At 54.5% G+C, this 10730-nt stretch overlaps 3 protein-coding genes across 3 annotated transcripts; 1 reads left to right on the forward strand and 2 right to left on the reverse strand.

Moving 5' to 3' along the window:
* Positions 1-763: 763 nt before the first annotated feature.
* LOC113147320 (runt-related transcription factor 2-like) lies at positions 764-1177 on the reverse strand. The gene is made up of 2 exons (XM_026337492.1): positions 1170-1177; positions 764-1085 (listed from the first exon to the last, which is right to left on the reverse strand). The coding sequence occupies exons 1-2, from the start codon at positions 1175-1177 to the stop codon at positions 764-766; spliced, it is 330 nt and encodes a 109-aa protein (XP_026193277.1).
* A 1890-nt stretch (positions 1178-3067) lies between these two features.
* LOC34621720 lies at positions 3068-6997 on the forward strand. The gene is made up of 10 exons (XM_026337493.1): positions 3068-3142; positions 3348-3473; positions 3629-3710; positions 4021-4134; positions 4385-4602; positions 5339-5443; positions 5625-5853; positions 6094-6173; positions 6416-6592; positions 6830-6997. Exons 1-10 carry the CDS (start codon positions 3068-3070, stop codon positions 6995-6997), a joined length of 1374 nt encoding a protein of 457 aa, XP_026193278.1.
* Positions 6998-7277: 280 nt separating this feature from the next.
* Positions 7278-10094, reverse strand: LOC34623101. The gene is made up of 7 exons (XM_026337494.1): positions 9766-10094; positions 9253-9620; positions 9015-9102; positions 8749-8835; positions 8433-8519; positions 7702-8225; positions 7278-7450 (listed from the first exon to the last, which is right to left on the reverse strand). Exons 1-7 carry the CDS (start codon positions 10092-10094, stop codon positions 7278-7280), a joined length of 1656 nt encoding a protein of 551 aa, XP_026193279.1.
* Positions 10095-10730: the final 636 nt, after the last annotated feature.

The following is a 10730-nucleotide window of genomic DNA, read 5'->3' on the forward strand; positions in this document are numbered from 1 at the left end:
CCACGCAAGGCGCTTGGGGGGAAGGGGGGAACGGCCTCAGAGGGCTCCCCATGCCGAGACAGCGCAAGAGGGCAGCAAAGCACACCCCACACCTCTCGCTCCCTCTGTATTCGTGCTGCAGCTCCTAGAGGGAGGGCTAATACGGCTGTGTGTGTTCGTCCTTGGAAGCGACGGTTCAGGAGCAAGTGCCCTACGGCCAAGGAGGGGCCTCCTGTAGGGTGTGCCGGCCCCTCGAGTGTATGGACAGCACGTGTAGCCAGAATTTCTGCCTACTGCTGGGTCGGAAGGTTCTACGACGAGGATTCTGTGGTCTTTTGGAAAAGACTCAGCAAGCGGCAGACTGCTATTTGCAAGCTGCCTAAATGCAACACAGGTGTTGCATTTAGACGCAAGTGCACCAAGAGGACGTGCTCTACATAGGCAAGGGGGAGGGAAGGATGCCAAATAGCTGAGAGGAAGCCATATCCTCTACTAGCTGATGCGAGCTACCACAAACCACGACAGATACAGCCGCCTCATGCTCGTCCAGGGGTGCCCCTGGCTGAACACAAGGCCAGTACTCATGCCATCGGTGAAGGCGAAAGCGAGTGAAACGTATCGGTTGCATGGTGGTTTGAGCTGTGTCTGCTCCAGACTAGCGCGGTGCCAACGCGTGTAAACCCCTTCCTAACTATACACACTAAGGGCTCTTTAGCAAGAAAGCAGCACGGCAACTATGTGTAGCAGCTGCAGGGAAAATGCCAGCGCGCAACGCCGTGAACCCTTAGATATACTGTTGCTTCTTGAGCTTTTCCTCTAGCTTCTGCACCTGCGTGGGGTAATCATCTTGCCAGTTCTGAACAAGCAGCACGATGGCTGCGGCTGCTGCTGCTGTGAACGCAACAACAAGGGCAGCCACGCGGCCCTTAATCCTGCGCCTCCGCTTCTCTTGCTGCTGCTGTTGCTGCTGCTGCTGCTGCTGCTGCTGCCGGTGGTATATGAAGTGCTGTTGCAGTCTCGCAGACTCTATACCCGATGCTGCGACGCGCATGGGCGAAACATTATGCAAAACAGACTGTCGCGTGCTATTGCTGCTGCTGCTTCTGCTGCTAATACTGCCCATGTTGCGCAGGGTTGCTGCTGCTGAGCAGCAACCCGTGCGGCTGCTCTTGGCCCTTGGCATGCACTGCCATGCCATCCCCGTTATGCGAACTGCCGCTCCTCCTTCTGCAGAAGTTTTTCCAACCCATGGCGCTGCCACTGTGGCTACTGCCACGCTGTTTGCGGAAGTCTTCGCGATCGCAGGAGCTGCTGAGACGGAGAGCCCCCTCACGTACAGCTGAGCGGTGCGGAAGGAGCAGCTGCACGTTCTGTTGGCGACGAACGCTGCCATCCCTGTTGCCGCTGAGCCTCGCTTGTGCTGCTGCGGCTGCTGCAGGTGTCTCTATCCAGATCGTTGCAGGCCTGAGAGCCTCAAAGCTCCTGTGGCTGCTGCTGCCGCTGCTGCTGCTGCCCCTGCTGCGCTTGGCTCAAGGGGTGTTGCTGCCGCTGCCGATGCTTGCGTCTTTCTAGATCTCTGATGACTCCTGAAAATCGGCGTGCGTAATCTTCTTTCTTCTGACTGACGACCGCTGCAGCAACACGCACGAGGGAAACGGCAGCGCACGACTTGGAACCATGAAATGCTCCCTTGAACCGCAGGATGCATGCACAGGGGATGAAGCGTTCGGCCGCAAAAGTAGGTCGTGGAACGCTGCGTGGACGGCTAAATTCGATCTTTAGGCGGCTACGAGCTTCAGTGTACAACGGGAGTTCACGCACAATAGAAGATCAGGGCCGGCGAGGCAGTACAGACGCAGAGCACTACAACATCTCGAAGGGAAATTTTCATTCTGCATGCTCCGCCCTCTGCAGCGCTTCTTGAATTCCAAAGTTTTCCGCGCTCGAATGTCAACCCGCTGGAAGGCGGCGGGCTTGGAGCTGCCAAGCCTCTGCAACAGCTTTGGCGCAGTGCAACACGCCGCCTCTGAAATGAGGGGAAACAAAAGAAGAAAGCTTTCTTCTTCCAAAACAATGTTGTCTTGCCGTTAAGGCTGCAGGAACGCATGCAGCCCGCGTCGCGCAGCCCGAGGGTTCGCGGCTGCGGCTGCGACTGCACCCCATCGCTGAGAGGTCAGTGGCAATCTTCATGCATGCCTTTCAGGAAGGCAGTTTCGAAAGTGTATGTCTTCACAGGAAGCTCTGCAGACACCAGCGCTGCAGCAACCCCCACGCCTTGACCAGCAGCAACAACGAGAACACCCTCCGCGCCCATCTTCTGACCCCCCAACGAACGGCCAGCCAGCCTTCCGAGGCAGCCATTCCAAGAAGTCTGCCGCCGCGTAAATACACCGGAGATCTCACAGTATACAGCCGCACCGCAACAGCAAAGCCCGCAGCAGCAATGGGGACCTCCCTTTCTCAGCTCCTAAAGGAAGGAAACAACACACGGCTGTTTTGGGCAGTGGCTGCAGTTGCTGGTGCTGCGACAGTATTCTGCTTGACCAGTGGTAGCGGCATTACCACCTCCAAGCAGAAAGAATGCAGCGATGAAGAACTCGTGGCTATCCTAAGAACCATTGTCAAGGAATTCCACAAAATCTTCGCTGAAGCCGCCCAGTAAGCTCATCAATAGCCTGAACTTCGCACTCCAGCAAGAAACCCATACCGCCCTCCTGCCTGTCTAAGAGTCTACAGGCACACACGTACACACATTTTGCAAACACACACGCATTTTGGATACACACGCATACACACATGCACACACGCACTTTGGATACACACTCATACATACATACACCTGCATACACCTATGCTCACCCATGCATACACCTGCATACACAAACCCATGCACCTACACACACACCTACATGTACACCGACATATACACATGCATGTACACATACATATACACCAAGTAAGTGGACTTTTGCATCCCCATTTACAGCACGAGACCACACGAATTGCATCGTGGTTTATGGCATCGAATGGAAGGCAGTAGCTTGCGTCCAAACGTCTGGTACAAGTGTCATGACACTCCGCACTCAGGATGACATCAAACCTTCTCTCCAGTCTTCAGGCGAAGGGGAAGGGTCGGCCCACTCCTCGGAGTCTCCGTGAGACAGTACGCTCACACATTGTTCCCCCTTTTCCCTCCTTGCGCATGCTTGCATGCCCTCGTCTCGATCCCAAGAGTGCAGCAGTTTACCGAGAGGGGGCACCCGTCTTCTTGCGTCTCGAGCTGTCGCATGTCCGACGGTCTTGCGCTCCGCTTGGAAACGCATGCAACAACCCTCTCTTGATTTCGGGGGAGTGGCTCACCTTTGCAGATGGAGGCAGTCACGCTCCAGAGGATGCTGCATTCACGCCTGGAGGCTGCAGAGTCGGGAGCTCTACGAAAGGCTGGGATATCTGCAAAGTATTTTGAAGAGCGATGCACGCGACTCGCACAAAATGTACTCTCACAGATCCTAAGGGCACTTCATTTTACACCCCTCAGTTGCTGAATTTCCGCGGCTTTGAGCGCCTGCATGCGCCACACAGGGTGCGTGGCGACCCCTCCGGCATGCTTACTCAATGAGTGTTTTTTCGTGTGTTTGGAGCCTTGCAGGATCTCGAAGTTAAGCAGCTCGTTGCAGGCTTGCGGCAAATGCATGAAGACTCCGTTCAAGGCATTCTCCCCCTGCTCCCTGGTATGTTTTCACCTCAAGGTTATGTTCATGCGCTTTGCCTTTTCTTTCTTCTCGCCCCCTTGAGCGTTCCTTCGACACACTCGCTGAGGCATACCAAAATCGGCAGATGTTGACTTGTTGCTGCTCCTTTGTTAGGGGCATCTGGAGGGGTGGCTTGCACCGAGATTTTCTGTGCTGCTTGAGGCTGCGAGCGCCGTCACTGCGTGTGAACGTTTGTTGAGGGGGGGCAGGGGAGAATGAGGGGGTGTACAGAAGGGCGTGTATATTTGTATCGGTTCGGGTAAGACGCCCATGACATTGTTGGCTGCAGGACTGGAGCTGCCTGAAGAGCTGACGCAAGAACGCGTCTTGCAGATCCTCCACAAAATTCAGAGGCTCAAAGAGCAAAAGTTCAGAGAGATTTTGCAATCCACCAGTGACAAGGGTGAGAATTCTTCAACCCCAAACGGAAGCTTCGGCGTGTTAGCCGCATCCCTCCCAAAATCACCACCCTCTTTCTTGTAGCCTTGTTTAACCTGTCGAAAGACGCGATTCTCAGAGCTTCACACAGTCCGCCTCTCTCCCTCTCTCGCTCTGGTTTTCCCTCCTTCCTCTGCACTTTCGCTGTCTGCATCCACGGCACCTTTCCAAAGGGAGGCATATTTGTGGAATCTATCCTTTCGGCCGCTGCGCAGAGCTGTCTTCCGAGGGTGCTACACCCGTCATCACTTCTCAGCTGCAGGATAGCAACACCGAAGCGGAAACTGCGGTGTTGAAGGAAGAAGAGCTGCTGCTGCAACATGAAAGGCAGCAGAAGCAGAACGCTCCAAGCCAACAACAGCTGGTGCTGACGCCTCTGATTTTCCTCCAGGCTATTGCCGTTCACTCTCGAGATCCCGAATTCAAGGCCAAGGTAGCGTGCCGTAGAACCTCGCGATTCAAATCGTACAAATAAGCGTCTCTAACCGAAATATGCTCAAGCGGCGCACACATACTCCCGCTGCCAGACGCACCAAGTATCCAAGGTGTCGTCTTAAAAATGCAATACCCCAGGATGCCTCTGCATGCTGCAAACGCCAGTGCAGTAGGGATCAGGGTTCGGTGCGTGCTGGCCTGTGGATACACTGGGCATCTTCACAAGACACAAGTCGAGTGTTGAGTCTCTTCGGCTGCTGCTACTGCTGTGTATGTACATGGAATATGTAATGTGTATATGGAATATGTAAAATGTACATGGAATATGTAATGTGTATATGGAATATGTAAAATATGCAATATGTATATGTAATATATAACATGCAATATGGAATATGTATATGTAATATGCAATATGTATATGCAGTATGTAATATGTAACATGCAATATGCAATATGTATGTGCAATATGTATATGTAATATGTATATGCAATATGTATATGTAATATGTATATGCAATATGTACATGCAATATGTATATGCAATATGTATATGGAATATGTATATTCAATATGCAATATGTATATGGAATATGTAATATGCAATATGTGTATGTAATATGTACATGGAATACATAATATGTAATATATATATCTATATGAATATTTATGTCCATCTGTATGTGTGCATGTATGTATGCATATGTTCGGTGTGTAACTGCGTGGGCGCGCAGAAAGCGGCTATTGACCAAAACCATTCGGAACGGATATTTGATTTGCTGAGGCGTGGACGGACGCTGGATCCAATTGTGGCGGTTTGCCATAAGCGACTGCAACAGGTAGGGGTGTGGTGCAAGTGTGAGATTCTGAAATGGGAGTTGATCACGCCACCTCTAGTTTTGGAACGCTCTTAAGGTCTGTCCTCCGTCTGTCTGCGGGGGCAGAGGGGGGAAATGGGGGAAAAGCTTGGATTTGGGGAGACTAGGAAGTGCGTTTTATGTGTGAATTGGGGGTTCTCAGTCTTCGTGGCCAGAGTTCGCCCTTCGTCTAGAAAGTTGCGAAGGCATGGACGCGTTCATCCTCTGCCTCGTCTCTCCCGCCACGAGCAGCGGCAACAGCAACGATGTATCCGCACCATTGGGGCTTTTGGAGGAGTTTTCTGCGTTTCTCGACGAGGCTGAAAGCCTGAATCTCGAGTTGGATTCTCTCGCGGCCGTGTGTCTAGACAGCGAGACGCTTCCCGAGACTGGTGTGTGTTCGCGTGTAGGGGTGGATGGGGAGGGTGTCTGACGCTATGTCGCACAGCATGCAATCACTCAGCTCCAAACCATTGCCTCCGGCTGGGAAGGAGGCGGTTTGTACAGGAGAGTGGCTGGACACTTTTCGGGAGGGGGGGGTGTCGAGCAACGCACGATGTAAGGGGATCGTTTCTGCAAAGCGTGAGGAACAGGAATGCGGAAAGCACAAAAAAATTGCGATTTGCATGCAGGGGAGAAGTATGCCCCTGTGCGAGAGGCGGTGTACCGTCACGGGCATTGCTTCGCCCTCTTTAAGGGAGAATCGCTTCAGGTCAGCAACAAGCGAAGCGTTTTTCTTTGTGTATTTTCGGGATGCGCAAGGCCGTGAGAGCGGCATTTGCTGTTAAATGCGCTCAAATATTAGCTGCCATGGAGGCAGTCAAAACTTCGTGGCGGCCGTTCTGAGGTGCATAGACATATATATATATATATATATATATATATATATATATATATATATATATATATATATATATGTACATATATAGCTGCTATGCGGCGCTGTTTGCATAGGGGGTTTCTTCGCGCGTCGACGCCTTCAAGTCACGACTAACCGACGCGCTGGGAAGCGGCCGAAAAGACAGCAACTCACCTAGTGGTGCTGATGATAGGTCCTCCGAAAAGGCTGCAGCAGCGGCAGCTGCCGAGGCACGTGGGGAGACACCCGACATCACAGCAGCAGCAGCAGCAGCGGGTGAGACTCCCGTAGGGAAGGTCGAAGCAGCGGAGGCAGCAGCTTCAAAGCAACCAGCTGCAGCAGCAGCACAGACTGCAGCAGCAGCAGCAGCATCGCGGGGAGGCCAAGCAACAGCGCGCCGGTTGGAAGAGCCAGCAGCTGAGGCCTCTTCGTCGGCAGCAGCAACAGACAACAAGGCCTAGGGGATTCGCGAGAGCGTTTTGCACACTTTCACGACACCAGCAAGGTAGGGGTCGGTCGCAACAGCAGGAGGAAACATTGGCGAGACTTTCTGGGAAGAACGCGCAGCAGCAGCTGCTGCGCTCTCCAGTGTACATACGCGCGCCTACGTGCAAAAACGGCTTTGCGACTTAAACTTGGGAGATACACGGCACGCCACGCAGGAGCCTTCGCATTAGCAGAGATAGTTTCGTAGTTTAAGGAGGAGAGGGGAGAGGGAAAGGAAGGAAGTTGTGGGTGCCCACACACCTTGCAAAAAAATACTACCGCAGTTGCAGTTGCTGCACGCGCTTTTGTTGCGGCACAGCGACCACGGCAGCGCCAAGCGTAGCGGCGCGTATTTTCACTGCAGCCCGCATCGATCGCTTGCTCTACAAAAATCAGGATGATGGCTAACTGCGCTGTGCTGGCGCAACCCTCTCCCGGCACAGACGGACCCTTTGCTGCGGGAGCTAGTGCTCAGCAGCACGCAATAACCTGCGCAGTTGCGATGCCAGCATCATCTGCGCTAGAGAGAAGCATGGCCCTCACATGCCTTAAGCGCCGCATGGCTTCGGCCTTGTTTCGCAGGAGCAGAAGCGGCTTCCCCTCTGCCAAGTGCTGCACTTCTATTTCACTGAGAGACAAGCCGCCTGTCAACCGCAGCAGCAGCGCCAACAGGGTGGCATGTAGAGGAAAATCGCCGTCAAGGAAAGAGTGAAACAAAGGCCAGGAGAATCCTTTTTCTAAGGGGTCTTGCCACCTGCCTACATGTGTGCAGGGGGACGCGTTGGACTGTGAATCTCGGCGTAAAAGCGCTACGGCTAGTGCAGCGCATGCACATACAAGGTGTGTATGGAGGTACAACAATACGTCTCTGAAGCTGTGTTGCGTTAATGCATACCTGGGCTCAGGATGCGGAGGCCAACCCCGAGAGCCTTTGCTGCTGCTTCCTTCGCAGCAAAGCGTCTCCCTAAGAACCTCGCTGCACTTCGGATGGCTGCCGCAGGAGCAGGAGCAGGAGCAGGCCTTCCCACGTCGGAGGAAGAAGGTGTTTTTGTCGCTGTGCTGCTGCTGAGGGTGGTAGAGGGGGTGCTCTGCATGCCCTGCAGCTGTTGCGGCTTTCGCTGTTGCCGCCGCAAGGTCCAGTGCGCAGCGAAAAGTGTTGGCTGTAGCCTCCGCAACTGAGCGGCCTCAATAGGAGACAACAGCCGCGACGTGTACCGACACATGGCACTGCAGGTGCACCCGCCGGAGGCTGCATGCACAGCAGGGGCAGTTCCTGCAGCTGCTGTGCATGCAGCCTCCGGCGGGTGCGTCTGCAAAGCCCTATTTGCCGCTAGTTCGTCTGCGGCGAGCAGGGAGCGGATCGTTCTCTGAAATCTGTCAGTGGACACGATGTCTGTACCCACGCCAGCCACGCGAAGCCTGCGACGCCGCAAACTCTAGATTGCATGCGCATTAGAACAGGGGTGCTCTGCATGTACATCGCGTTTTCGTGCGTTGGTTGACCTCCAGGGGAGAGCCGAGGGGGGATGGGGGACCTATGGAAATCCGTGTCAGAAACAGGCTTTTCGCTAGCATGCGTTTCTGAGGCAGACGAGTTACGAGCTTAGAGAAGCTTCCTTTTCCTACTTGAAGGGGCTGGGCGGCGTCAAGAGACACAAGAACTCCTCGGCTTCCCGCATATCCGCAGTCTCCTCTGGCGTGGCGTGTGCAAACCTAGGTCCACACGGAAAAAAGCCGCGCAAGTAGCTGTTTATAGCCTTTCTCTCTCTCGCCTCGACGCCTCAAACCTTAAAAGGCGCATCGCATGCTTGCCCAGTCCATTAGGACCAGCGAGGAGTCTCTTGGAAGAAGCAGTGCGGGGGGGAAGAGCCTCAACAAGTTTCGCGCTTGACACGCCTTTAAAGACGACGCGTGAACCCAGAAGCCTTTTTCTCGAGCCTACCCAATGAGGTGCAACATGGAGTGTACAACGAGGAGTTGAAGCCTCTCCTCCGTAAGTCCAGACTGAAGCAGACGCCGAAGCACCCCTCTGCAAGAGCCGCAACACAGCGCACCAGCGGTAGCCACAGTCCCAACAAAGGTGGTGTATACACACACACATACAGCCAATGACGGCACCCAGACCGCAAGTGTACAGACAGATGGACAGCTGCACTTGGTGCTGCATGCCAACAAGGGAGCAGTTTTACTAACGGGAGAGGAACGCACTTGGAAGGGAGGGTCTCGCATTCGGCGTCTTGCAAAGCAGCCGCTTCAGCCTGCTTCCTATCCTCTTGCTGCTGTCTGTACACCACAGCTGCAGCACACACAGGCGCAGCAGCTCCGCACCCAGCGCCTGCTCGCCACTTGCCGCGTAGACTCCAACACGCAAACGAAACGAAGCATTAGGGTAAGGAACTCGGTAGTTAGAAAGCACCAAAATTTTGTTTTTTCGAAACTTTCTCACAGGGGCACAAAAAAATGTCTCCTAAAAACGTTTGCCGAGTCCGCCTGCGGATACACCGCAGTTCCTGATGCATCTGATCTCTGAATTCTGCTGCCTGCATCGCTGCCGCGCTCTCTGCCACAGCCGCATGCGTTGCCAATCGAGCTGCCCTCAGAAAAATCTCTCGCCGCTTTCGAAACCGTTCTGAATCTACTGCGGCAAAGGATAATGCGTCTGTCGCTTCGGAGTCGCGGAAACTGCCGCTCCTGCTCCTGCTCCTGCTGCCTTTGCCAGCGCAACTGCTCCCACGCCTTGGAGGATACGCATTGCGAATCTGTTGCATTTCCTTCTCGCCAACACAGCGGACATGCACGTGGCTTTTCTTCAGGCTGAAACGCAGCAGCACCAACAGAGGCGTCGAAACGAGCGCTGCGGAAGAAATTTGAAGCCGTTAAGGGATTTAAGGGGGGCCTATCTGCACGGGTAATAGATGGGTGCTCATGTTTCAAAGGCTAAAGGCTAAAGGCTACTTGCCCGAGAGACTGCAAGACTCCAACCCCAAAGGTTTGCAATCCTTCAGGATCTGAGATCCCTTTGAGCTCTTCCACACCCGACAGCGTGACAACGCAGCAGCCGTCGCTGCTGCAGTTTCTGCTGCTGTCTCTCTGAGGCGTCGCTGCTTCTGCGAGAGCAGCCTGTTCGAATGGATGCAGCAGAGTGTCGTAGCGTCGAGCCTGTCTGATGACGCCTTCCCTGGGTTTAGTGTTGCTGCTGAAGCTGCGCAGGCTGGCGGGAGGAGGGCTGCCGCACGCAGAAGTGCAGAAGGCATGCGGCAAACGGCATGCCGACGTCTCTGCTGTCATCTTCTGGCCGCCCGCTAGGCAGCTGGTTGTAGAGGCACTTGCGGCTACTGCATGCAGGGGTCTGCAAGGCGCTGAAGTGTTGAGGCGGCCCTCCCAATCTTGCTGAGCGCGTGCTGCCGCAGCAGACACCGCAGCAGACACTGCAGCAGACACTGCAGCAGACGCCGCAGCAGAACCCCCTGGAAGGCTGCTCCACACTGGCTGCTGCGGCAGTACAGACAGCCACGGGAGCAAAAAAAAAATCGCAGAAGGCTTCTTCATTGGCGGCTGCATCGACTCGCCAGGCGCAGTCATATTGCAACAGACTGGGCATTCGCCTTTCTGGAGAGGCTGCTCTAAAGCCTCGAAGCTTCTACGGGTAGACCCCGATGTGCGAGCTGGCATGCATGCTGTGTGACGTGTTCTGCATCGCCGCTTCGCCTTCCCGCGAGGCGGGTTGATAGTTGCAGTCCAAAAGGGAGCTCAAGACTCAGTGTCTCCCAGACACTTTGAACTACAGAGTCTGTTTTGCCGTCGGTCGGCAGGCGCAGCCTCCCCGGGGTAGCGGGGGGCCCCCTTGCTGGGGGGGCCCCCTACTGGACGCATCACCCTCTTCGCGGGAGGGCCCCGGTGTGGTCGTTGCAACCACCCCGGCGC

This window comes from Cyclospora cayetanensis, unplaced genomic scaffold (genome assembly GCF_002999335.1).
Source record: "Cyclospora cayetanensis isolate NF1_C8 unplaced genomic scaffold, CcayRef3 CcayRef3_contig_187, whole genome shotgun sequence".
Taxonomy (NCBI): Eukaryota; Apicomplexa; class Conoidasida; order Eucoccidiorida; family Eimeriidae; genus Cyclospora; species Cyclospora cayetanensis.

Coding starts and splice junctions, on each gene's coding strand:
- LOC34621720 (XM_026337493.1), top strand. CDS start 3,068: ATGACATCAAACCTTCTCTCCAGTCTTCAGGCGAAGGGGAAGGGTCGG. Junction 5,854..6,093: donor CGAGACGCTTCCCGAGACTG/GTGTGTGTTCGC, acceptor ATTTGCATGCAG/GGGAGAAGTATGCCCCTGTG. Junction 6,593..6,829: donor TCACAGCAGCAGCAGCAGCA/GCGGGTGAGACT, acceptor CCAGCAAGGTAG/GGGTCGGTCGCAACAGCAGG.
- LOC34623101 (XM_026337494.1), bottom strand. CDS start 10,094: ATGACAGCAGAGACGTCGGCATGCCGTTTGCCGCATGCCTTCTGCACT. Junction 8,836..9,014: donor TGCGAGACCCTCCCTTCCAA/GTGCGTTCCTCT, acceptor CGGCTCTTGCAG/AGGGGTGCTTCGGCGTCTGC. Junction 8,520..8,748: donor TCCATGTTGCACCTCATTGG/GTAGGCTCGAGA, acceptor GTGTGGACCTAG/GTTTGCACACGCCACGCCAG.